General features: G+C 41.4%; 1 protein-coding gene across 1 annotated transcript; it reads right to left on the reverse strand.

The window, feature by feature from the left end:
* Nucleotides 1–2,787: 2,787 nt before the first annotated feature.
* SLC25A46 (solute carrier family 25 member 46) lies at nt 2,788–25,888 on the reverse strand. Its single transcript, XM_077861671.1, has 8 exons — nt 25,527–25,888; nt 22,374–22,416; nt 20,991–21,048; nt 18,298–18,375; nt 17,742–17,842; nt 10,540–10,596; nt 9,219–9,276; nt 2,788–6,727 (listed from the first exon to the last, which is right to left on the reverse strand). Exons 1-8 carry the CDS (start codon nt 25,804–25,806, stop codon nt 6,149–6,151), a joined length of 1,254 nt encoding a protein of 417 aa, XP_077717797.1. The 5' UTR covers nt 25,807–25,888; the 3' UTR covers nt 2,788–6,148.
* Between the last annotated feature and the right edge of the window lie 750 nt (nt 25,889–26,638).

Genomic DNA, 26,638 nt, shown 5'->3' on the forward strand with positions numbered 1-26,638 from the left:
CACAGGGAAAATCTACTACTCATTAGCGAGATAATGAGGACTTTAACTCCAGAGGCCGAAAGGAGATGGGAAAGGGGAACACTTTCAGTACTGCAGGTTATTTACAGACACTATTTCATTTAAACTTCAGTGAGACAGGCCTTATTTTCATTTCACAGGGGAGGAAACTGAGGCTCAGAGAGATTATTAGTATGCCACAGATACAGAATTCAAAGCCAAGTGATCCAGGCTCCAAGGCATGCTCTTGTTGATAGACTTTGATAATTGATTGACTGTGAAATATCTGGGGAGAAATTGAAGATGATTTCAACTGGTTGCTTATGTTTGAGAAGATGCTGACATTATTAGAGAGGAGGGAACCAGTTTGCAAAAGATAATGAATTTAGTTCTTATTATATTGAACGTGGGTGGGGAACACAAGTGCCGAAGTGCATGAAATAATTAGAGATGTGGGTTTACAGTTTAGAAGACAAATCGAGGCCGAAGATGAATGTTGAGAAGTCAATTGAAACAATGGTAGCACATTATGTCCTGTCACAAAAAAGTAAAGCCTTAGAACAGAGTCAGAAAAATTCTAAGGTGAGGATTAGAAAAATTGGAGCCAGGGACAGGGACAAAAATGGAAGGAAAAAGGTAACAAATGAGATAAGGAATGTGCAAGTCATATATATATTTTTTTGAAAGTAGAATCTATCAAGGGCCACGGAGTTCAGAGTTTCAGGTGTATGTTTGCATAGGTAACGTGTAGCTAGAACGGAGGGAGATGATGAGTGGAAGAGGCAGGTGACATAGGAGAAAAAGACTAGTATGGGATTGGGAAGATCTGGGTTATGGCACCAGCTCCGTTATTCTGTGACATTAGTAAACTCACTGAACACTTCAAGGACTCAATTTATACATTTGTAAAATGAGAGCTTGAGTCAAGATGATTCCCAAAGGTCACTCTTAGCATCGAAATTCTAACTAAAAAGGAGTGTTTCAGAATATATAGACAAGGCTTGGTGCACCATTTTATAGGTTCATTTGTTCATTCAACATCTCCTACATCTGTGTAATTCCCTATGTCTATGTCTATGTCTGTGTAGTGAGAGTGGGGAGAAAACATGGTGTCTAGGATAAAGTCAAAGAGTTTAAGAGATGCTCACATACAACTACAAGGTAGAGAGTCTCTATGTCACAGAGTTAAGAGGCTATGGAAGCTCAGAGAGAAAGGGAGATGTTTTTAACCTAAGAGGGGCAGGGCATGGGAGGACTTGGGGGGATCTCCCAAGACCTCTTCCATTTTAGAGCCAGGACAGATTAAGCTGAGAAGCAGTTCATCAATTAGTGAGAACAGTGGTGTCCCCTGGTCCTTCAGTTGGAGGTCACCATTCAAAGCAAGGCGAACTTTGGCCTGGGAACCCGCCGAGGATGGCAAGAATTGAGCAAGTCCTGGGCCAAATCCTCGCTCTTCTAACTACGCATGATGTCGGTTGGACAAAGCTCTTAACCTCCCAGCCACAGTTCCTGCGTCTGTAAAATGAGGATACTGTTTAGACCTACTTTATAAGGTTGCTGTAGGGAATTTGCAAGAGAACACATGTGAGTTATTAATGATCTGGCCGTTATAGTAAGTTCTCGAATATGTTAGCTATTGTTCTTTCCCTGAAGAGCAGATATCGTGCCCCTGAGAGGTCTTGTTCTGGTGGGCCTCAACTAGATACAAGGCGAGGTTGGACTTCTGGCTTCAGCTGGCTGCTGGGCTTTGGGGGCGGCTGTGTGCTGGGCACCCCTTTAACACGCGGCCAGCCATTCACAGCTGCGCCTCCCCCTCCCTTCCTGCTGGCACTTGCCCTACAGATGAGCCAGTGGTGAAAGCTGAAGGTCGCCTCAGTTCTTTTTCCGCGCGTGTGTCCCGGCCCGAGCATGTGTGCGGCTCTCTAAATCCCCTAGTCCACGTGATGACCTTCCAGTGCCCGGATCCCCCAAAGCACCTCCCTCTGGCTTCGGACAACCTCTTGTGCGCTCAGCTCAGCCGTAATTCCTTGCCCTAAGGCGGCTGAGGCTTTTCTGGTCACCTTACAATGTTTTCAAGCCACGCCTCCCGTCTTCTCTGGCCTGGACAGAGCTCCGGGTCGGGAAAACAGATGCGCACCTTGCATTCGTCCCGCAGGAGCCCCCTCCGGAGGTTAGTTCACACAAAGACTGTGACTAGCAAGTAACTTCTCCGTTTCTTCCAGAACTAAGATCGTGTCCCACAGTGGTCCATGGGCTCCGCGGATGCCAGGAGCGCAGCGAGGATGATAACACCGTGGAGGTGGCCTACAGTAAGGTGTTGCCTTTTTCTCTATTCTGCATTCACTTGGTTCCCTAAACTTGTTTTTCTGGAGTTCTGACAAAGTTGGTTCTCACTGCCTGGTTTTTTTTCTAAGTTTCTATGGAGGGAAGGAAGTTTAGAACTGGTTACTTGCCATCTTGCGGTCATCACTCCTCTAGTTATGTAACACTGGACAAGTCACAACTTCCCTGTATCTTTTTTCCCTAAACAAAATTCAGAAAATGCCTGAGGGCTGTTGTAAGGATCAAATATGGGAACGTGGAGGACTTTCACAAAACGCAACGCATATGAAACCTTATTTTAGAAAACCAGAGGACTGGTTTTGTGAACCACATCACAGTTACATCACGAGGACATTTTTAAATGGTGGAGAAAAAAAAAGTTTTACTTATTTTTCGTGATCTTCATTTCTGATGTTCTTTTTTCAGAAGCCTGAGTTATCCTCTAGCATCAGTAAGAGAAAAATACTGTTTTTATTTCAACATTTTATTGAACCTTTTCATAATACACAATTTGCTGAAAACATTTAAAATACTGGACAAAAACAACTTAAACACACACAGACAAACACCTCTTCTAGCTGAGGTAATATTGTGTAAGACTCACTGTATCACAAGTTTTTTTTTTTTACTCTGCTACACAACTTGATATTAATGATACTCAATGACTCAAAGACATTACGCATCCAGTTTATATCAGAGCAAGAGAAATGTGCAATTATTTGAAAGAGAAGAGAAAGCAGAAATGCCAAAGCCTCACTCAAATTCTAATGTGATGTCAATTGCTACCAAGAGGATTTTACTTATTATTATTGAAAATAATTAATTCAAATATGTCTTTTTAAGGGCGGGCCGAATAGTCTTTCATGTGCCAAAAGATCAAGGAAGCAAACTGAGGGCGATCCACAAAAACTAGGGCAGTGTGTTTAATTCTGTGAGCAGATATATGGATACAGATTCAAATATTGAAGCACTGGGGCCCAGTAGGTAAAGTGAATGCTTTGTGCACTTGTAACAAAGCCAGTGCTCAAAGGACAGCTGTAAGTAGTCAGGCGTGTTGGCAAAAGTGAGATTTCTTCACTCTCCAGTTGTTTCTGAAAACACTGGCTCGGTTATCAAATCCACCAAACCTCAGCCATTTGGGAAATCAGTTTGTTTTCACTGTTTCATATTTGTAAATCTAGTGCTGGGAGTTTGGAGGCTTCAAAAAATTTAAAAACCTAGGGGTTATTTTTCGATGGCCCTTCAAATAGAGAAGGGGAAGAGACTTATATGCAAATGTACTCAATTAATAAATTCACTTAAGATACTAAGTATTTTCCAGGTTTTTCAGTTTTTAACTCAATTGCTTTCATACCATTTGACTCAGATGACAGAAATCCTATATGGAAAGCAAGCATCATCACACTTCAGGTACACGGCCAAATCTGGCTTAAGAGGACCACTGGGCCTGTGGGCACATTTTAATAGAATTTTATTCATATTACTATTTATCATACTGAGCTAAAAATTATTCTGAGCTATTATCATCTTTAAAAATGTAGCCAATGGATATTTGACTTTGGCACGTGTATGCTAAGGAAACAGAACAATTTTTAAGTGGGAGTGTGTGCCTAATGTGTATTATATTTATTCCTTTCTAAATTCATTTAAGTGTATTTGGCCAGCATTTAAGTTCTTGAATTTAAATGACTTTTATATTTCAACTAATTTGAAATGGCAATAAAGAATAATTAGTATTTTACTTGCCACATTCCATATTTAATATTAATTTGTATTGTTTACAAAGAGAGAGAAGATCAACTTCACTTGTGTGTGGTTCAGTCTATCTTGTAATGATTGAGAAAGATTTATATAACTGAATGTTTAGACTAATTTTTGCCAAATAATCTTGAAATAATCTCATTTTTAACTACATGATGGATTTCATGGGTCTTTATTAGTAAATACTTAATTCCAGATTGTTCTTCCAGAAATTTTCTGAAACTTGAAATTTTCTGAAGTTTACTATTATTTGAAACCATCGTTGATTATAATAAAAATGATTGGAAGTTGGACAGATTACACACATCTAAAAATTTACTTAGCAGTTCAACAGTATTGAAAACAATTTAAGTGCCATAGGCAGGGCAAAGTAAACCGTAACCGAAAAATTAACTATAAAATACAACATGTGATCAGTGACGTTTATTTTCCCCTCTTGGAGGAATTTAAAAATGGAAAATACGTATTTTGAGTGATTTTTAGAAAACCACACACATAGCACACAAGATCTTAGACAGAGTCGCTACTTACATACTGTTCGACACTTTTTAAGGTATCGTTATCTGGTCCTAAAACTACTAATCATAAAAAACTGCTTCACTGACGTTTAGCAAGTAAATCTCAGTTCTGGGTTGGACACCAGTGCAAAATCCCTGCACATCTGCATTAAGATGCATTAAGTGGTTTGCAGTAAAACTGTGGCCACTCACGTGAGGAAAGGCAACTCTAAAATGTTTAATGATGATCAAATGCTTATTATTTTATTATACAAAGAACTGCACCCACCAGCTTCAGTTCAGGAACAGGCAGCACTTTTTTTTTTTAAAAAAAACTGATAATATTTTTGCTTATTATTTGTTGAGCTTTACTTCTTTTCCTCATCCACAAAAAGCAGGGACAAGCTTCCTTTAAGGTTTTCATTTTTTCTTCATTATTCATTCAAATGAGTTTAAATAAAAGTGGTAAGGATAAACTTGCTTTTCCCTTTGTGTGCATCTAGTTTGGAGAATGAAACTGCAAAACAAAAACTAGAAGGAAGTGGAAACTGAAACCATTATTTAATGGGGACCATACAGAAGGCAAAGAGGCACACTTTCCCACGTGAATTTTAATTGTGTCTTCTCTAAGATAGTCATTCAGAAACATAAGGCAAGTGACATCCTTTCAGTACACAATGTGTAAATGTGCAAACAGTAATAGTTGTCATGATTATTTTCTATTCTCTCTTGGGAGTGGCTCTAAAACAGCCTGATGATCCTGATCTCTAGGTAAGCAAATCAAACTTTATAAACCTATGATGAATTTTCAGTTGCTGGCATTGAAACGCTGGGTTTGGATATGGATAAGTACACAGTTTGCCTTGAACCTCTCGGCTACCTTGTCTTTTAATGTTTTATTCTGATATTCAAGCAGAAAGTACATGAGTTCATTCTATGAAATAAGCTAATCTAAGAGTGGGGTATTTGCAGACATGAAGGAAGTTCCAAGTTACATGTGTGTGCATAAATGGCGTTATGTAATAAATATAACAGCCATTGAAAAGTTATACAGGAACAATGAAATTTAAAATTCTTCAAGTCCTGCATACATGTGGCCCAATCTAACCTCCTCATCTTTATCACCGAGGACGTGGCTTACTTAAAGTGTACTGATACTGTACACTATATTAAGGATGACATCGCAATACCAATCTAGAAGGTGAAATAAACTTCTAATAAGTATTAAAGCCAGATGGAATAAATTCAGGCTCTGTGAAATTTTGTTTTATATTTGCTGACAAATTTTTCCTTCTGCCCAGGATCACTCTTAGTTTAGCATGAGTGCTACACTAGCTAGAATTCAATTCATGAGTGTTACTTTCATTGAGTTTCCAAATTTGGAATACTTTTCATCCAAAATATATACCTATGCCTTTTAAAAAATGAAGAGTCAGTATAATCAGCATGGGCTTTTTCTACCAGTTTTGCTTTCTAATCCACTTTTCCCCCAGTATTTCAACTTTTATCCCTCATAATTTCATAACAAATTATCCAGATTATGTCTTTTAGACTAACCAGGAACTTACACCTCAAACGCTATTTTGAAGAAGGGTGGAGTAAATAATTTTGGTAATCTGTAGAACAGCTGCATGCAGTGTGTACTGTATTATAACAGCACCAAACCCCTTATAAAAACCAAGCACTCCTTCTTCCTGCCTTATAGTATTGATACAGTCTCTCATCCCCTCGTACTGTGTGTTAATTGGAAGCACTTCATAGCCAAGGTCTGTATTGTCAATGATTGTGCGTGTTCCTTGAATGTGAAGGCGGTGCAAAACTGTTTCCAATGGGTAAAGTATAACATCAGAGCAAAGACTGGCAGCAAAGTTAGCAATCAGTTCTGGAAAATAAGCATCCAACATACTCTGCACCGGGCTAGTGGTCTCAGCTAGATGGCTACTATAAGTCTTTCTCTTTAGAATCAGTAGGACAAACTTCTGAATGACTGAGCTGATGATGTAATGAAGAACCCCATGCAGCACCGTAGGGAAGATCAAGGAAAGAAGTGGGAGCAGTCGTTTGCTATGAGGCACTCCAAGGCCAATCACTCTTCCAATTCCTTCTCTTATACATTCCAAAATTCCAGTGTTATCTCGAATTATCTCACTCTGAAATAAAAAATGATGAAACGAGTAAAAGTTAACACTTGCTTACTGCGCCATGAGAAAGAACTCTGTTGGTCCATTTTAAATCCTAATTTATGACCACAGAGGGAAAATATTAATGGCTGGCAAACCTCACGTATTATATAGGCATTAGATTCTTTTTACAAGTGAAATTTCCTAACAGCAGTGAAGCTGGGAGCTATTCTTATTGGGAAGGAAAACAAGGGAGGAGATGTGGACACGCCATACCTGGCTTCCCTGTCGTCAAGAAGCTCCTCAGAACTCATTTTTGAAAAGCAACAGCTACTGGACACCCGAAGAAGCCGTGGAGTGCTTTGAGTTCTTAGGTACAGGTTTAAACTCTCCCTCCGCTACTTAATCTAGGGAAGTTACTTCTCCTAAGAACCAGTTTATTGGTCTATAAAAAGAGGATTAGTCTGACCTACTTTTTAGGCATAGGATTGCTGGGAGTATTACATGAAAACAGGCCTGGCTTCCTGAGGCATTCGCTCAGTGCTAGTCATCATTAGGTACAACGTCTCTGTCTTTTTACAACTGACATTAGGAAATACGAGTCAACACATATTCTTTTTTTTTTTTTTTAAATCTTTCTTTTTTTAAATTTTTGTTTATTTATGATAGTCACACAGAGAGAGAGAGGCAGAGACACAGGCAGAGGGAGAAGCAGGCTCCATGCACCGGGAGCCCGACGTGGGATTCGATCCCAGGTCTCCAGGATCGCGCCCTGGGCCAAAGGCAGGCGCCAAACCGCTGCGCCACCCAGGGATCCCTCAACACATATTCTTGATCAGCAAAAGGATATAAGCACTGTAACTTGAGAACAATGGTGTGAGTGTACAGAATGATTTTAAAATGCAGGAACTAGATCACAGATTTTTAATGAAGACACAGACTAGTAACCTCATATTTAAGAGCTTCAGGAGATGTTCAACAGGAGATGTCTCTATATATGTGTGTGTATTTTTCAAGAGAAAAAGTGTTCTTGGCAATCTGAGCTTCCCAGAAGAGGGAAAAATACCAATGAACATGAATGAAGTAGGAAGCAAGCAGCTAATGTAAGCTGAGCGTACGCTAAAGGAAGGATGAGAATGACTGCCTGTCAGTGGGGAGAAGCAGACAGATCTCGTGTACTTGCTGCAGTTACAACTAAGAAAGCATAGTTTTGAGTCTCTGGGTGCAGACATCAATAGTACCATGAACAGGAAAGGAGAAGAGGCTTAAAAGGAAGTTAATTTTCAGGGTAATAAGATGAGAGTGTTTACAGCAGTTGAGTTTAAGGGGAAGAGGATTTAATTCCTGTAGAGACTAGAATTAAAATGATTCACAAGAGGAATGAGTTGTCCAGGATGGTGAATATAGGATAAAAAGCAGAGCAGGCCAAGGATTACACCTTGAAGGAAAGCAGAAAAGATGGCAAAGACCTTATTAAAAGGAGAGGAAGATGCTCAAAAGATAAAAACTCTAAGAAGTAAAAGAAAAACTTCCAGAAAGTAGACAAAAGGAGTCAAAAGGAGACAGCAAGTGGAACCTGGACAAGGAAAAACAGGGACTGGACACTGGGTAAAAAACTTCCAAACTAACCAACAGTGAGCTGGGCACTTTAAATAAGTAAGTGAACAGTCAACGTTAAGGCCAGAAAATTAACTAAGTGGAAAAGAGTAATTAGAAAAGCAAAGGCGGATCCAGGAAGGTTTTTACAGAGAGGAAACGTATCCATACTGAAGACAAGAAAGAAGCTAGAGGACCTAGTGTTAGAGACAAAAGATAGGGAGTGTACAGTTAATTGGACTTTGTGTATATGTGAAGTTCAAGTACTTTCATCTTACAGTTTGGAGGGTAGGGATCTACAGGAAGAAGTAGATCAATACAATATGCTGGAAGTGCCATCAAGTGGCTGGAAATGGTAAGACACTGTACAATGCTGAAAAGAGCACTTTAGCCTTGTAGTTGAGTACTCAACACACCATGGCATCAAATTCTCCTTAAAAGGCACATTTAAAAAGCATGGGGTTAGTAGGCTACCATGGGACTACCTGCTCACCATCAGGATGATTATCCAGCATGTTTTATGCTCTGGTAACTAGTAATCCACTGTCTGGGGACAAGCCATACACATTTGCATTGAAGTTGTACATACTGGTCTTAAAAAGTTGAAAAAAAAAAAAAACTCTATAGATTCTTTGTATTCAGTACAAGCTCTCAGCTGTGTTCTCAGCTCAATGAAGAGTACATCTGCCTATGGAAGGGATCAAAAGAATTAGAACTAGAAGTATGAAGTCAGTTTGCAACGGAAAGACACAGCAGTTTGTCTACTATATGATCGTTGGGATATGTGTGGTATCTGGAAGAGAAATATTTTATAAGTATACTGTCTTACATTTTTTTGGTATACAATCAGATCTTGTATAAATAATATATTGACTATTCCAAAAAATATTTATTAACTAAAAAATGGCAATAAAAAGTAGCTCACCTGTACTGTTTCAATTAGACTTGCCGAATAAAAAGGCATTGCCACCATGTAAGTCAGGCTGCAGAAATTAAAACACAATTATCAGTATACTGAAACATGCTTACACTAAATATTTATTTATTTATTTATTTATTTATTTATTTATTTATTTATTGCTTACACTAAATTTTTAACATCGACTTCAATATATCAACATAATTCATATTCAAGCCTGAATAAGTTTTAAGTTTTCAACTATTAATATTTATAGCCTAGAGATAACTAAAGAGACCTGTATCATTAAGATGCCTTATTCATCAGTTAGTGTAAAAATGTAAGTATTAACAATAACACAGGGAAAGGCTTCAAAGAAAACAGATTTTATTTCAGAGCAGTAAAATGTGGGGTTGGTTATGATTCATTATCCAACCTGCACGTAGCTAATGTAGCCTTGTTGTCTACCTACACAGAGCTAACATAGCCTATCAATCTGATACTTAAAAGTTAGGATGAGGGATCCATTCCATTATTTGCCTTTTTAGTGACATGTGAACAAGTATACTGTTCTGCTATTATCCTATGGACTCTCATTATCCATTCCCAGATTTCCCACTCAGCAGGACTAAGCCAGTCTTCAATGGTGAGTGAAGTCCCCTTTTATTATTAAGAAACAATATTGTACAGCTTTGCAAAGTTGTTTCCTAACGCCACTATTTAGACATAAATGTAATATTACAACTTTGCAAGCCTGCAAAATATAGTTATTTAAAATAATATCAAGGTGGGACTTACCTAACCCTATGGGCCAGGTCCTGGCAAGTAGTAGTTTTCAAGGTGAATGGAACATCACTAAGTAATAATGTGCTGGAATGTCTCCCAGAGGGAGCCAGCAAGCTTGGGGGATTTCCAATTCACAATCTTCAAAAAAAATTAAGAAGTAAAGAGTAAAATTCTAATCTATAAAAATGTCAGCGTTGTAAAATCATGAAGTGACTACATTTTAAGGACACTAAGGTTTGAGTTTGCTCATCACTATACAAATTAATTTTTGTCTATTTTTCTGAGAGTTTGGGTTAAATAAGTTGAAGACCTTTGCTAACTTCCTAAGAAGACAGAAAAATTAGGTTGTGATTTCAGCCTTTCAAACTAGAAAGATTGATTTTAAAGGTAATATAGATTTTAGGATTTTATTCCTCAATTCAATGTTACTTGTCTTTTGAAGTTCTAGTCCCACAAATATTTTATTGCCCTAATTTTCTTCATTGTATTAAGATTTTTTCCAGTTCTAATGCTATAGAAATTAATGCAAATTTTCAATGTATGTGCCACTTTTGATACTTACGATTTCAGCAGAAGGTGTTCTCCTATTTGTTTAGGATTCCATTTATGTGAAATCTCCCTAAAAAAGAAATTTCGAGGAAACAAAAACCATGTTATTTACAACATCTTGAATTAGCCCAACTTTCAAAAAGGTAATCAATCGATGGTAATTTAAAATATATATATATATGGAGGAGAGAGATACTCTAATGATGAACATTTTCCTTTCTGGGTCACGCTTCAGACAATTACGGTGGTTTAAAAAGTAAAAAACATACTAAGTGTTTTTCTATGTGCCAAAAGGAGGGGCTGACAGAGGAGGAAGAGCTACCACTGATTATAAAAAACTTAAAGGAGGAACACGAAAACTTCAAGAAGATATAAAAATGACAGGTTGAGAAAGAAAGAATAGTTGCGGGGGGGGAGGGAAACAAGCAATTGGATAAAGGAAGAAAAAGCTTTAAAAAATAAGAAAGAATTTAAAGACAAAACAAAATGAACTATAATGCAGACTGAATGACACATGACATTTGTGTAGCACCAAATTTGTCAAGTGCCTTTCCTTATTATGATGACATTAATCTTGGGACTTTTATTATATCATCTTTTTGTCCACCTACTATAATGCCAGGCATGGTGCAAAGTGCTTTGCATGACTTACTTCTAACCCTCACAATGACCTTGTTATCCCCGTTTCACAGGTGAGGAAATAGGCTCAGAGAGGGTTCATAACTCAGCCAAAGCCATACAAATAGTTAATGGTGGAACTGAGTTCTAAACCCTGGTCTCAGGAAGCCTGGGTGGCTAGTGATGGAGTATCTGCCTTTGGCTCAGGTTGTGATCTTGGGGTCCTGGGGTTGAGTCCAACAAAGGCCTCCCCGCCGGAAGCCTGCTTATCCCTCTGCCTGTGTCTCTGCTTCTGTGTGTCTCTCATGAATAAATAAACAAAATCTTTAAATAAAATAAAATAAATAAAATAAAATAAATTAAAAAAATAGAATAAAATAAAATAAACCCTGGTCTCTAGGACTTGGAAGTCCGCACACTCTCTGCCTGCACTGCCTCTCATCCCATTTGATACAGGAAGATATCCCGTGAGGTCAGCAGAGCAGGTATCGTCCAATTTGTTTTACTTATGAGAGAAAGGAAGGTTGGAAGACCCACAGGGAGATGTTCAAGGTGACAGGCAGGGTGCCAGGTCTGGAGCCAAGGTCTCCCACTGTGTGCTCCTGGCTATTTAGGTCACCCTCAGAAACCAGAAAAGAGAGAAGAAAAAGAAGAGAGGCAAGCTGCAAAAAAACACAAGAGGAGAAAGCTGTACCAAGAGGAAAGTGAAAAAGGAGAAAAGAGTATGGAGAAAGAGCAAAAGTAAATGATAAAGCAGAATAAACTGGGAAGGCAGAGAGAGGGCGGGGGGTGGGGGGGAGAACAGCAGAGAGGCAAGTGTGAAATAAATGAAGTGTGAAATAAAGAGAACTGCCAAGCTCCCGTCATGAAACTGGCACCCACGGCACCACGGCCACAGCAGAGAGCTGAGGAAACCGCTTCTACCTGGAATGAGAGAATATGACCAACCGAAGGATGTAGGGAATACTTTTATATTCAAAAGGTATAGGAAATAATCACTAATAAGCCCTTTAAAAAACTCCATACAATTACAATGGGTGGTGTGCAGACTTTCTGAGAATGAAAGATCTGCAGAGAAACTTTTAGAAAACAGACTGACCACCTCTGATCAATAAAACATAGAGAGCCTTCTGGATTGCGTTCTGATTAAGTTAATACTAAAGTGACCAGTATTTAAGCCTGAACAACCCCAGAAAAATATAGCTGAAATGACCACCAAGGATTTGGATGAAAAATATTAAAAAGGTTAGGCTTTCCTTATTTTTTTAAATAAGATTTTATTTATTTATTCATGGGAGACACAGAGAGAGAGAAAGGGAGAGACACAGGCAGAGGGAGAAGCAGGCTCCATGCAGGGAGCCCGACGTGGGACTTGATCCCAGGATCCCAGGGTCACATCCTGAGCCGAAGGCAGAAGCTCAGCCGTTGAGCCACCTGGACGTCCCATCGCTTTCCATTTTTTTTCTACTGATTCTAAAACAGTAGATACTACATGGTTTATAAATCATCTGGCACTGCTCCTATCTTACCTGGCCTCAGAGAGTATTATCACAGGGTATTAGGACACTGCTTCTAAGGATGAAACCAGCATTAACATTAGAGATAGATGGGTCTGCGATCAGTATTCCTGTAAGGACAGGGCTACTTCACCTTGGAATACAATACTAATTACTACTGCCAACTCTTAATAAGATTTTTAAAAGTGGGAAAAATGAACTTTAGAATCAAGTATAAAATCATGAGAACTCTCCTCCTTGTATCTCTATCTGTGGATAAAACGTATTGTCATAACTCTAGAAATTTAAATCGGCGCACTGAAATGCTTTAGGAAAGACAGTAGTATAAAATTCTGCTTGTGAATAAACCTCTTCATATTTCGTTATCAAATACCAAAAGATGGGTAAATAAACTCAAGGCACTATTTTCACAAGTGAAACCTGCCCTTGAAGAAGAGCAACAAAGTTAAGAGACATGACTTGCTTTTTCTTAAAATAGTTCTCTATTTGACAGATTGATATACATGCTTCCATGCATAATCAATACACAAAGGCAATGGAGTTTTAGAGAACTCTATTTTTAAAGGCCTTACTTATCATTCTCTCTCATTTTCACTTGCTCGGGTAGCTGCCCTCCTCAAAAAAATCTTCCCTCGACCAAACCCATCCTCGGGCCGCATCTCTTCATCTTTGCTCTGCACAGCCAACTTGCCAACTTACTCTTTCCATGTCCTGACGTCCCATTCACCTTGAGGCCACTCCAAATTGGCTTTTACCCACCTCGTTATTCTACAAAGACAGCTCTTGTCAAGGTCCCCATCATCTCTGTGCCACTGAATCTAACAGACATTTTTAAGTCTGAGGGTCACAGGAGGGGACGTGGACAGGGCGATGGCTTAGTAGGTGCTGGGTACTAAGGAGGGCGCTTGTGAGGAGCAGTGGGTGCTGGATATACTTGTGCTGGATATACCTTATTTGCCCCTTCGACAGCCATCAGGCCCTTGGGGCTTTTTTTTTTTTTTTTTTAATATATTAGATATTTATTAGAAGATGCTATTTTTGGAACATAAGGCAACTACTTTCTGTTTAATGACATTTGACTTCACCCCCCCATCACTCTTGCATTGTTCCAATATTTGTCCACTTGATATTTTGTAAGATGCTCATATCATCACTCACTGTTTCAATTCGTCTGAAATTTGGGTCAGGCTTGGCTGCACAGCTTTGGCTCAGGACCCTCGTGAGTGATTTCAGAAGGAAGATCTTGAAAGCATCTTCATCACTTGTCTGGCACCTGAATTGGGAAGCCTTGAACAGCTGGGACTCCTTGGATATATCCTTACTTTACGTAGTTTCTCCATGTGGTGACTCTACGATGGCACCTTTAGGATAGCCGAGCTTCTTACATGCCAATTCAGGGCTCCCACAGGTATGTCTCCAGAGAAAGCAGATGGAAGCCATTCCATCTGCTCCTTGAAGCCGTCTCTGCCCCTGTATTCCCCTATTCTGTACGTTCTGGGTTTTGCTCCTCCCCTCTAGTCTCTACACTTGACTCCTTTGCAGCAGGATTTTCTTGACCCAGCCATCTATTCTAGGGTTCCTAAAGGCTCAGGCCCTCTCTTTACATGTTATGGTCCTTCCTGAGGCAATGTTAACCAAGATGGTGCTTCCAACACCTCCGAAACAAATCCACTAGCTCCAGTTTAGATTTCTCTGTATGTCAACCATGTGGATCATTTGTCTCCTGACAACTCCACCTGGATATGGCAAAGCATCTAAAAATGAACTTGTCCAAAATCAAGCTAATGATCTTCTTCCCTACTCTTAGACTCTTCATGTTCCCTACTCAGTAACTGTTAATCAGAAAGAAAACCTACTAAATTGGAGAAAGATTTCATTGTGCTTAAAACAGAGTATGTTCAAAGTCAGAGAATTCAGGGAGTGGTGAGGAGAAACTCTACGTGTTTATATTGGTACAACCACAAATGTGAGATGTGTCAAATGAAGTTGGAGGTCAACCATACTGGTTTTGTGAGAGACTGAAATACATAGGGTAGCCTTGGGTACAGGTGCGCCTTACATTGTTATGAGAAATGACCCGTAAAGTAAAGGGTACACAGAGTCTCACTCACTCCACCTGGGAGATCTGAGGAAGGACTGGAGGGACCTGGGCACTAGATAAAGAAAGATGATCCTGGGTTACCTATTTTTTTTTTTTTTTTTAAGTGGTAATAGCATAAAACTCTAAACTTAGTGACTTCATGAGCGCTACAAACTTGCTCTTTTTTCTCTCAGATGTGATCAAAATGAATATAAAAATCTAAATCATGGGGAATCCATACTGTCTCACCTGCTTTACTTAGTGATCACTGTGCAATTTAGGAGCCTCAGCCTAGGACACCCCCAAGCTCATTTTCCTCTGTGAATCACTTTGGGTGGCTGCTTTGCTGCCTTGTGTGCTATGTCTTTGCTTTCCCCCAAGAAAGGTCAATCCTGACCAAAACAGAATTAAAAAACAAAAAAGTTTACACTATACTTCAGACAATGGCTTTACTCAACATCAATTACATAAGCCAAATCCTAGACGTCTTCCAGGACAGCTCGTCCTATCACCTACCATCCCTAGCCCATCACTGAGGACCATCAGTTTTACTTAAATACATTTCAAGAGTATCCTCTCGGGTCCATCGGATGCCACCCTGGTCCTAGCTACCATTGCTGGTCACCTAGAACACTGTGGTAGCATTCGAGCACGTGTCCTCCTATCCACTGTGGTCCCCCAGCAATCTTCTCACCTCCATTTATAATGACCCCTGAAAAACATGAACCTGATCATATCACTGATCTCTTCTTAGAACTTCTCAGTATCTTTAAAGTGGCCCACAAGGCCGTACAGAAACCCGGCTCTCACCTGTCTCTTAGCATTGTCACATGCTCTCCTCCTTGCTCTCTGAGCTTCAGCCCTATGAGCTTTCTCTCAGCAACACCGTCTTCACACAGGCTGGTCTGAGCCTCCTAATCACCACTCAGGTGTCAGCTCAAGTATTATCTCATTAGGGACACGGTTCCTCACCCTTTAATAATCTCACAAAACCTTTTCTTTTCCCTCTGGGGACAAATCCCAATTTGTAATTATTTATTCATTAATAGGATTATTTCACTGAATGTATGTCCCTTACACTGGATTCTAAGCTTCATGGTCACAGGTGTCTTTTGTTTCTTCTCTTCACTGTATACCTGATTTCTAGAACAGGACCTAGCACATAGTAGGTATTCACGAAATATCAGCTAAGTAAATAAATCCATTAATGAGTGGGATTTATCTGAAATACTATCCAAGTAGAATGCAACAAAGATAGCCTTTTGTTTCTTCTTTAATAAGATCCAAAACGACCAAGAGAAAATACATCCCCACACAACTGCCATATCTCTAAGTCTATAGAGTAAGAAAGTCAGATAATAAAATTTAATGCAATGCTCACCCTTCTTTCATCTAACGACGTTATATTCTATTTCAGAGAGAAAACAGACTCACAAGCAAGTTTCCCTAATTTCTCTTCTGTCTCCCTCCAGACGTATGTACAATTCTAATTCTCTTCTCTTGGCTTCTAGGACACTGTCATCCTAGGTTACTGCAATGCTTGATGGGTTTTGTGAGTATCTCTTACAACTGCCCCCAACTACCCCTCCTACCACACACACATCCACGTATACACATGGCACTCACATGTGTCTTCACACGTTACTAACTGTCCTTGGTCCGCTTCCTGTCATTTAGGGTACACTTTCTCCTGAGGAAAATTCATCCATCCTAATGCTTCAATAGCTACTTTTATGCCACAACATTCAAAGCTATGCTTCCAGCTTCAAGTTTTTTCTAAGACCCCAATCCATGGTGCCAACTACATATTACACATGTCCTCCTAGGAGTCCTGAAGGAACCGCAAACTTCATCTATCAAGTTAAATTCCGTATCTTCTTTCCCACTCCAACTTCTTCATGTATTCTCCAACTTGATTCCAGTCTAGAAATCTATCACCGCTGAAAATTCTCTCCCATCCCCTGATCCCTAATCTATCACCAATTATCTATTAGACTTTCTGTTCTATCCCACACTTCAGACCCCTCTCAGTCTGGCTTAGATTATTATAACAGTTCTCCACAAGTCTCTAGCTACACCAATCCACTTTTTTACTTAATACTGCCACTTGAGTAAATCCTTGATCAAAGAACCCATATATTGAAACTAACACCTTGGATTCCAAACTCATAGAAAATAAAGCCAGAGTCCCTTACAAAGGCATAGCCAGGCTTCCATCTAGCATCTCAGACTCTTTTCCTATTATTCCACTCCATCAATGCCCACTATTCTAAGCACAGGACATTTATTACCCAGACTTTCCAACTTCCGTAAGATTGGGCATGCTGTCACTTCTACTTGGAATGCTCTCCTTCTCTGCCACGTTAATTTCTACTCATAATTCAAGATACAGCTCAGGTTTCAGTTTTTTCTTGAAACCCTTGCCAATAACTTAATGCAAAGTGTCCTCTGGGCACTGAAAAGGGTTTAATTATAGCACTAATCACGATATACTATAACTTGTTTACATGTGTCTCCTTCACCCAAGTGGCTACTTAAACAGTAAGAACTGCTCACATACTCATGTTTGCTCCTTCGCAGACAGTTGCTGAAACTTAGCAGCAGGAGCTCAAAGACCTATCTCAATAGATACTAGGTGAGGATTCATCTTCTTTATCACATACTGATTTAATAAGATATAACTAATTTTAGGGATGCCGGGGTGGCTCAGTGGTGGAGCGTCTGCCTTCGGCTCAGGGCGTGATCCTGGGATCTGGGATCGAGTCCCAGGTCAGGCTCTCTGCATGGAGCCTGCTTCTCCCTCTGCCTGTGTCTCTGCCTCTCTCATGAATAGATAAATTTAAAAAATTAAAAAAAAAAAGATATGACTAATTTTAGTTTCTGTTTTTTCTCTTTAGCTACTTCAGGCAAGTTTTCCAATTCAAGGTTTTTTTTTAGAAACTATCATATTTTGTCAAAATTTAATATGAAGCTAATATTGAAAAGATGACAAAAAGATACCTTGGTAAAGGTGTGAATTCACTTATTATTCCCTCTGCTCCAAGTGTGACTCCCTGGACAATAAACGTACTTCCCATTCCTTTCCAAAGGGCCCTCGGTCCCTAAAATGAACAAAATATATTGTTATTTCTGTTAATGCCTAAATAAGAAACATAAAATGTCTTAATAAAATTTGATATTGAATATTTACTGATATTTTCCAATAAGGCATTATTCTAAGACATTTTAGTAGAGAAATACAACTATATTAATTCCTATCATTTTAATATTTGTTGAGTGGTCTACGTTTAGGCCAATACGAATATTATAATTAACTACACCTCTAATATTCATTAAATAGCCCTAATATTTAATTAATTTTGGCAAACATATGAATTCACTGATCATTCGGTGACATCGAAAGATTTCATTACCATCTTACGTTAGTTTTAGAACAAGAGTTAAAATATTTTTATTAACTAAATTAAAAGGAATTACTCTTGCTTTAATTATTACTAAGACCAAATGGTACTCACATTACAAATAATTTTAATAGAACCTAGAGACTAATTCTCACCTGAGTTTTATTGAAGCTGTACATAATATTGATCACTGTAAATGGAGTGAGATGGTAATGCCGGGCATGATAATTAACCTATAAAAATGATATTATATCATAATTATTTTTGCTATTGTTTTGTCAAGAAATAACAAGGCCATCAAAGATATACAATGGAGTCACAGCATAAACAAAAGTTCAATTCTAAATTCACCAGAAATTACTCATAAACAAAATTACTACTATTAAAAGTACATTTAAATAACATTAAAAGTATGATACATGTGGTTACACGTATATGCAACACAGAAAATCAATGCATAATATATACAGTAATTTAGAATATATAATAAAGAAGGCAATGCCATTTGATATTTGTTTCCATAAACACTGGAATTACCTTCAGTGTAGCAAAACATTCATGCCATTTAACACACAGGAACCACTGAAGAACTCAGGGAACAGTAGATTCATGTCTTCCAATATTAAGCATTTTTCACATAAGCCATAAACAATTGGTAAATTATGAAATCAGTAAAGGGGTAAGGACCAATACTTATTAAGTAAAATAACAAGAAAGAAAGTATCAGAATGCATCACACATTCTAATGCCATTATTTCATAAAACATTTAAGTTACTCATATAGATATATACAGTGGATTACAATGTGATCTTGTCGGATTGTAAAATATATGTCTGAAATCCACTGTGCTAGGGTCTATACACTGTCCATGCTGTTAAAAGGACTTTTTTTTTTTTTTGGTGCTAAGCATGAACAGCTTAATTTGTAATTATTTACATATTTTCTGACTCAGTTTTCAAAGAAGATTAAGTTAGATTATGGGAGCTTCCACCGCAGTGTTGTCCACTTAACCCCTGGGGGCTTTCATGGGATCTACAAGTTTAAAATTATTTCCTTAGTGATACTAAGTCATCATATAAAAGTCTTTTTTATTGTGTTGACTTTTTCAATAATAGCGCAAAACAACGGCAGCTAACGTTGCTAACTCCTTAGCACGAATCAAGGTAGTTGGCAGCAAACTGTATTTTTGTACATACTTATTCTTCATCCCACTCACTTGGAAGGAGGAAAAAGCCACTTTCACTTAAGAATGTCCTTGGTAAAACAGTAATACATAATTTTATCAAATCTTCATTCTTAAAAAAAAATCTCGATTCTTAAGTATACATCTTTCTGATTAATATTCTATGTGTTGCATAATGAAGTAAGATGGCTGTTATGAGTAAAAGCACTTGTCTGATGGAGCTGCAAGCTGAACTAGCCACTTTTTTTATGGAATACCATTTCTTCTGCAAAAACTGACTGCCAGACTATAGTTATTAACACCTGAGCCTGGGTGGCTCAGTTGGCTAAATGTCTGAGTCCAGGTTTTGGCTCAGGTCATGATCTCATGGGTCACGGGATCGGGCTGTACATTGGACTCTACACTCAGCAGGGAGTCCATTTGAGATTCTCTGTCTGCCTCTCCCCTTACTCTATGTCGAAAAGGAATAAATCTTTAAAAAAAAGTAAAAATGAAAATGAATAAATAAAGTGAGCCTGTTGATTAAAAAAAACTGGCACTATATGCTGCCAATGATAAATCTGACTTTATAAGCAAAAATTAGAATTGTTTTTTTTTTTTTTAAGATTTTATTTATTTATTCATAGAAACAAGAGAGAGAGAGAGAGAGGCAGAGACACAGGCAGAGGGAGAAGCAGGCTCCATGCAGAGAGCCTGACGTGGGACTCGATCCAGGGTCTCCAGGATCACACCCTGGGCTGCAGGCGGCGCTAAACCGCTGCGCCACCAGGGCTGCCCAAAAATTAGAATTCTGAAAAAACTGCATCTACCATCAAGAACTTACCAATACTAAAACACTTTTCTGGTGGGATTGGTAGTAAATTAATGACATTTAAAAAAAATATTGTATAACCAAATGTCTTAACATTTAAAAGATCTACAGAACTCAGTAAATCCATATTTTTCAAATAATCAACACATGATATTATAGAATCATACATGGATAAAAAAATCCATTCAACATACAGTATAGGTCAACAGATTTAATGTAACAGAGTACAAAAAATTAGCTTACATGGCTTGAATGTCTCATTGCAAGTAACTTTTAATATATGATTACTTAATAAGTTTTGGTGTAGTAACAAAGAAGAAAATCTGCCAATTTTCTGAAAAAGATAGAAAATACTCTATTTTCAAATACAAATGTGTATAAGGTTAGACCTTCTTCTTTCAAAACCAATTTTTACAACTTAAAAGAGTTTTCAAAACCAAAAAGTTTGAGACTGACATATTGTAGATTCTGGTAAATTTCACAAGGACTAATGGTTACATAGTTTTAGCCATTTATCTGAGTTGTCTTTTATTATTTATTTATTTATTTATTTATTTTAAATTTTTTATTTATTTATGATAGTCACAGAGAGAGAGAGAGGCAGAGACACAGGCAGAGAGAGAAGCAGGCTCCATGCACCGGGAGTCCGACGTGGGATTCGATCCCGGGTCCCCAGGATGGCGCCCTGGGCCAAAGGCAGGTGCCAAACCGCTGCGCCACCCAGGGATCCCCCTGAGTTGTCTTTTATTTTTTCTGTTTTTTTTTTTTTCTTTTTTTTTTTTTTTTTTTCTGAGTTGTCTTTTAAATCAGAGTCAGGGTCATGGTTTAGAAGATCACAGAAAAGTACATTTACCTGACATTGGCGGCGTAGAACAATGCAAGGATGGGCCAGTACATTTTCGGTAAAGAGACTGTAAAAGAATAATTTATATATATGTAAAAGACACATATGAAATAATTTTTACAGTTTTTTTGTGTGTATATATAAAAAATAACCAAACCTTAAATTACAATTATATATATATATCTAAAATTACTCTTGAAGAATCACGCATTGTTTCCTATTCTAAAAGTAAAAAAAAAAAAAAAAAAGGTCTAGATGTGTTTGCAAATCATTCTACCAATAACAAAATTCAATATGAAAAGAATGCCAGAAATGCAAATATAGTAAGCAGGGGAAATAAAATAAAACAGTAGAATATATAGTCTAAAGATGAAATTACATCTCCATCTGTCTGATATGGGAAACTCCTTTCCTAGACAACTTAAACGCTCCTTTCCATTTATTTTAGAAGATGTCCTATGAACAAAGTTCCCATCAGAAAAGTCATCTATTTTTCATAAACCCCCTTCTATAAGTTTTAGTTTTGGTGTACACTGCATTTAAGTTATAGGGATTTTAATGACTGCTAATTGGCTACTACTTTGGGTACCAGATACTTCTAAAAGCATTCCCTACAAAATAATTACAACTGTGGGCTTACATACTGACAGCGACAGATGCATAGCCATGCGCACATGTGCGTGCGCACATCCATGTACATAAATAATACATCAAGTGAACAACAGTTTTATGTATAAACAATGAGGCTAAAGAAAAATTAATTCTAGGAGAAGGAAAACTTTAATACACAATTTTGTTCTTATTTACATTAATACTTTCAGGTTTAATTATGCAAATAAGATAATTTTTTCTTGATTATAATTTTAAAACAATGAGTTACCCTGGCATGCACCCTTTTGTGCAATTCTGATGCATTCGAAATAATATTCACTAGAGATCACATAATCAAGATAGGAGGTTTTTCTTCCACAGAATGATCATTAAAAATAATTTTAAAAAATAACTTCATTAGATGCTGATCTTAAGCAAAACCTAGACTCTATGTTGCTAAATATAATATTTAGAATGTTTAGGAAAAGATTCGATGCACAACTACTTTCTCTTGGAAGAGAAGATTAGATCAGATTTTTTGGATAGACACATGAAAGTCGTATAATATGACTTAACGAAATTATTTTGTGATCATAAAATTGAATGACTATTCTCTATCTGTACTTGAAAAAAATTGTTATAAATTTTAAATAAGTGTTTCTGCAAAATATTATTTGACATTTAATCTACTGCTCCAAAGACTCAAATCTAAAGGAAGCAATATTAATCATTTAATATTTTACTTTAAAACATTTTGAATAAAACACATTAAATTAAAAATCTTTAGGAAAAAAACGTTACCTTGCAAGGCCAATACCAAATCCAGCAAATCTATTCAACTGCTCTAAAACAGAAAAAATAAGATTACTCATAACCAATATTTAGGTTCACCGTAAAACATTTTTTTCCTTTAATTAACACCATATTTATTTAAGTTCCAGGTCCTGAAGTTAAATTCTCATACAGGCCAGGGAAGTTGTGGGAAGTTGCAAGGCAGAGCTGCTCTCCAGCTCCAATTCACGGTCGACATGTGGGACTGCAGGCCCAAGATTTCTAAACTGTTATTTTTCTAAAAAGATAAGTCATTTTTACATAATATCTTCCAATTTTAAAATGCTGGAACTATTTTAAAAAGTATTCAAACACTGTGTGAGCCAAATCAAACATGTCTGCAAGTAGAACCTAAGGATTACCAGTTTTCAACTTCTAACTACAATTTATATTTCTTTCTATAGAAGGCTCTGACTGTCCTATACTAACAACTTGACTTCCCATCTTGTAAAATTAGTCATTTGCTGTTTTGGTGGAAAGCATCTATGTTAAGTGACGGTCGCAAGCAAGACACCTCAAAATTATTAAATGGAAGGAGTACTTAGGGTAATCAAAATGGTTGAATAAGGCTCTCTTCCTCTGTCTCAAACTTTTTAAATATTTTGAGAATAATTGCTTAGTTGGATCTCTGTGAGAGACCAGGTGTTAGTGCCGATGGCATTTCTACTGTCTGATTAGGGGAGTTTATAGCTGGAAACATTTCTATCATCTGTCAAAACACACAAAATTTCTCCTTGGCTAAAAATCTCAAAATCGTGATCGTGAAATACCGCAACCTTGGGGGACCAGACATTATAAATTTCTACTATAATACAGTATTTATATCATAATACCATACGCTATTTCCTTACGGTCAGAATATGGCCATGTAAACAGGTGTCTGGGGAAACTATTTTGTTAACTCTTGCTTTGGAAAATGCACAGGCCAGATAGAAGCTTCTTCTGTCAATTAACATGCTTTCCTCCTTTCAGCTTTTCCCTTTTTGAGTATACAGATCATAGTATTAACAGAAAATGCCTCATTTTAACCGTGTAAATCATAAAAAGATAAAAATCAGCTTTGCTGCCTAAGAAAGTAACTGTGTGCACGAGCATTTTGAATTATTTAATAACCTTCCAGGACTCCTTTTGGAACCTTACAGAAAGAAAAGCAGACAGGGTGGAAAAGCAAAGTGTCTGACACTAAGTTACGCATCCTCTTCCACATCCTCGTTTGCTCCTATGTGATATTTAAAGTCTACGCCTCCCAGTTGACTCAAATCAAATAAAAATCACTGTACTTCCAAGTTAAAATGAAGAACGAACATGTCGAGAATATACTTAATATTGAATGGTCGAGTCTAATGACTTCAAAATGGGAAGAGGCAGTGATTATTCCCATTTTATGAATTTTAAAAAGTTGAGAGTGTTTAGACGACAGCGTTGCAATGAAAACCCAGGCTTCCTGACGTCCCAGGGCGAATAACTACGCCTTGATTCCAAAGTCTTGAAATTGTTTACTCTTTGGTGGTGTTTCTAGGTGAGAAATAGGAAAGCAGGGGATGGGAACACGGAGGGGGCGTGTGAGAGTCTAGGAAACAGATACAATTGCTAAGACTAAGAGAAAAGGAAGGAACCGGGTAGGTCCGGCTTACTAAGCCTCCACCACAGCTCATGAGCACCTGGCGCTGTGAATGACTCTTCTCTCCACCTTAAGGGCTCCAGACGCCAAGAAAAGGCCTCCGCTTCCCAGGGAGGCAGAGCCGGGCTCGCAGCAGGGCTGCCGAGGCTGACTCTCCAGCACAGATGCACAGATGCAGAGCTCGGCAGCAGGTCAAGGCAGCGGAGCGCAGGGAACCAGGTATCGCTCACGTTCCCCAGGAAGCAGCAGGTAGTAGCCCGATCTCCTCCCTCCGGATGGAGGCCCGGGGACCTCCCACCACCAGCCTCCCTGACAGCACCCGGGAGGAGAGGGCTGTGGGTGGGGCGAGGAGGAAGCGGCGCTGCAGGGAAGGGACGACGGAGCGGCGGACGGAGGGGGGGCGGAGGAGGGTAGACGGGAGGGGGGACAGAGGGACGCAGGGGTAGAGGAGGGGGAGGGGGCACAGGAGATGGGAGGGGAGACGGGGGAAGGACAGGAGGGGGAACGCGAGGGGATGAGAGAGGGAGAGGGGACAGGGAACGGGATGGGAGGGGGACGAGAAGGGGGCGGAGGGGGAAAAGGGAGGGTCGGGAGACCGACTGGGGGGTGGGTGGGAGAGGGACGGACGGGGGGGGATGGAGGGGGACGGGGCAGGGGAGGAGGCGGAGGAGGGGGACCGGGGGCGACAGGAGATGGGAGGGGGAACAGGAGGGGATGAGAGACGGAGGAGAGAACAGGGAACGGGAGGGGAGAAAGCACGGAGGGGGAACGGGGAGGGTCGGGAGAGGGGACGGGAGAGGGATGAGGGGTGGGACAGGGGACGGGGGAGGGGATGGAGGAGGATGGGAGAGGGGATGGCAGGGGACGGGGGGCGGAGGAGGGGGGACAGAGAATGGGAGGGGGGAAGGGGGAGGGACGGGAGGTGGGGACAGGGAACAGGATGGGGGAAGGGACGGAGAACAGGGGGGACTGGGAGGGGACAGAGGGGGAAAGGGAAGGGTCGGGAGAGGTGAAGAGGGGGTGGGATAGGAGACGGGAGGAGGGGATGGAGGGGGACGGGAGGGGTGTCAGGAGATGGAATAGGGACGGGGGGACAGGGAACGGGATGGGGGAAGGGACGGAGAGGGGACTGGGAGAGAACGGAGGGAGAAAGGGGAGGGTCGGGAAAGGGGACTGGAGAGGGACGGGGGGGATGGAGGGGAATGGGGGACAGGAGGGGGGACAGGGGACGGGAGGGGACGGGGCGAAGGGACCGGAGGGGATGAGGGCGAACTGGAGGGGGAGGGGACGAGAGGGAATGGGCGGGGACAGGAGGGGACACAGGAGGGGACGGACGGACGGACGGGGGCAGAGGGCGTGGGAGGCGGGACCGACCGTCGGCGCCCCGCGCGGTGTGCAGGCTGCGAGCCGGGCTCCCCCCAGCCCCCTCCCCACCCCCCCGCGGCCCTCACCGCTGCTTCCCCTCCCCTCCCCCTCCCTCCCCCGCCCCCCGCGGCCCTCACCGCTGCTCCGCCCTGGCGCCCCGCCGCCGCCGCCTCCGGGACACGGCTGTTCGGGGCCGTCGAGCGGCGTGGAGGGCCCGGGCGCGCCGTAGGGCGGGCTCCGGTCGGCCCAGTGCAGGTTGCGGCTCCCGGGGATGTCCGGGGGGCTGGTCACCCAGTGGGTCGGGTCGGACGCCGAGCCGAACGGCCGCGCGGGGAAGGCGCCGCCCACAGCCTGCTCGTCCCGGGCCCCGCCCCGGTAGCCCAAGCCGTCGAAGCCATCCGGGCGCCGCGGGTGCATCGCGAGCCGGCAGGGTGACGCCCCCCCGAGCCGCCGCTGGGGCCGCCGCGACCTCGGGCCACACCGCGCCGCCGCCGCGTCCGGGGAAATCTGACAACCGGAAGTCACGGCGCCCACCCGGAAGTGCGCCGGCCACGTGACCGCAGCGTCTTCCGGCGCTCGCGGGACGGGGTTGCCAGGGAGACGCGGCGGCAGCTTAGGGCGGAGCCGCCAGGCCGGGGCTGCTCGCGGGGGGCGGCGGAGGGGCCGCGGGCCTGGGGGGCGGGTGCCGACGAGCTGCCGGAGGCCCGGGCCGCCTGGAAGCTGGCTGCGCACGGTCCGCGGAGGCACGGGACGCGCCGGTGCCGCTGACTCCGGGCCGGCCCGGCCGCCGACGCCCACACGGGGAGCGCGCAGGGGTCGCGCGGGGAGCTCGCAGGGGACGCGCGGGGGAGCGCGCAGGGAGCTCTCGGAGCTCTCGGAATGTGCAGGGGGCGCGCGGGGAGGGCGCAGGAGGTGCGCGGGTAGCTCTCGGGGCGCGCAGGGAGTTCGCAGGGGGCGTGCAGGGAGCGCGCAGGGCCGCAGGGGGCGCGCGGGGAGTTCGCAGGGGGCGTGCAGGGGACGCGCAGGGGGCGCGCGAGGGGCGTGCAGGGAGCTCTCAGAGGGCTCTCAGGGAGCGCGCAGGGGGCTCTCAGGGGGCGTGCGGGGGGCGCGCAGGGGGCGCGCGAGGGGCGTGCAGGGAGCTCTCAGGGGGCGTGCAGGGAGCGCGCAGGGGGCTCTCAGGGAGCGCGCAGGGGGCGTGCGGGGGGCGCGCGGGGAGTTCGCAGAGGGCGTGCAGGGGACGCGCAGGGGG

This window comes from Canis aureus, chromosome 2 (genome assembly GCF_053574225.1).
Source record: "Canis aureus isolate CA01 chromosome 2, VMU_Caureus_v.1.0, whole genome shotgun sequence".
In the NCBI taxonomy this organism is placed as follows: domain Eukaryota; kingdom Metazoa; phylum Chordata; class Mammalia; order Carnivora; family Canidae; genus Canis; species Canis aureus.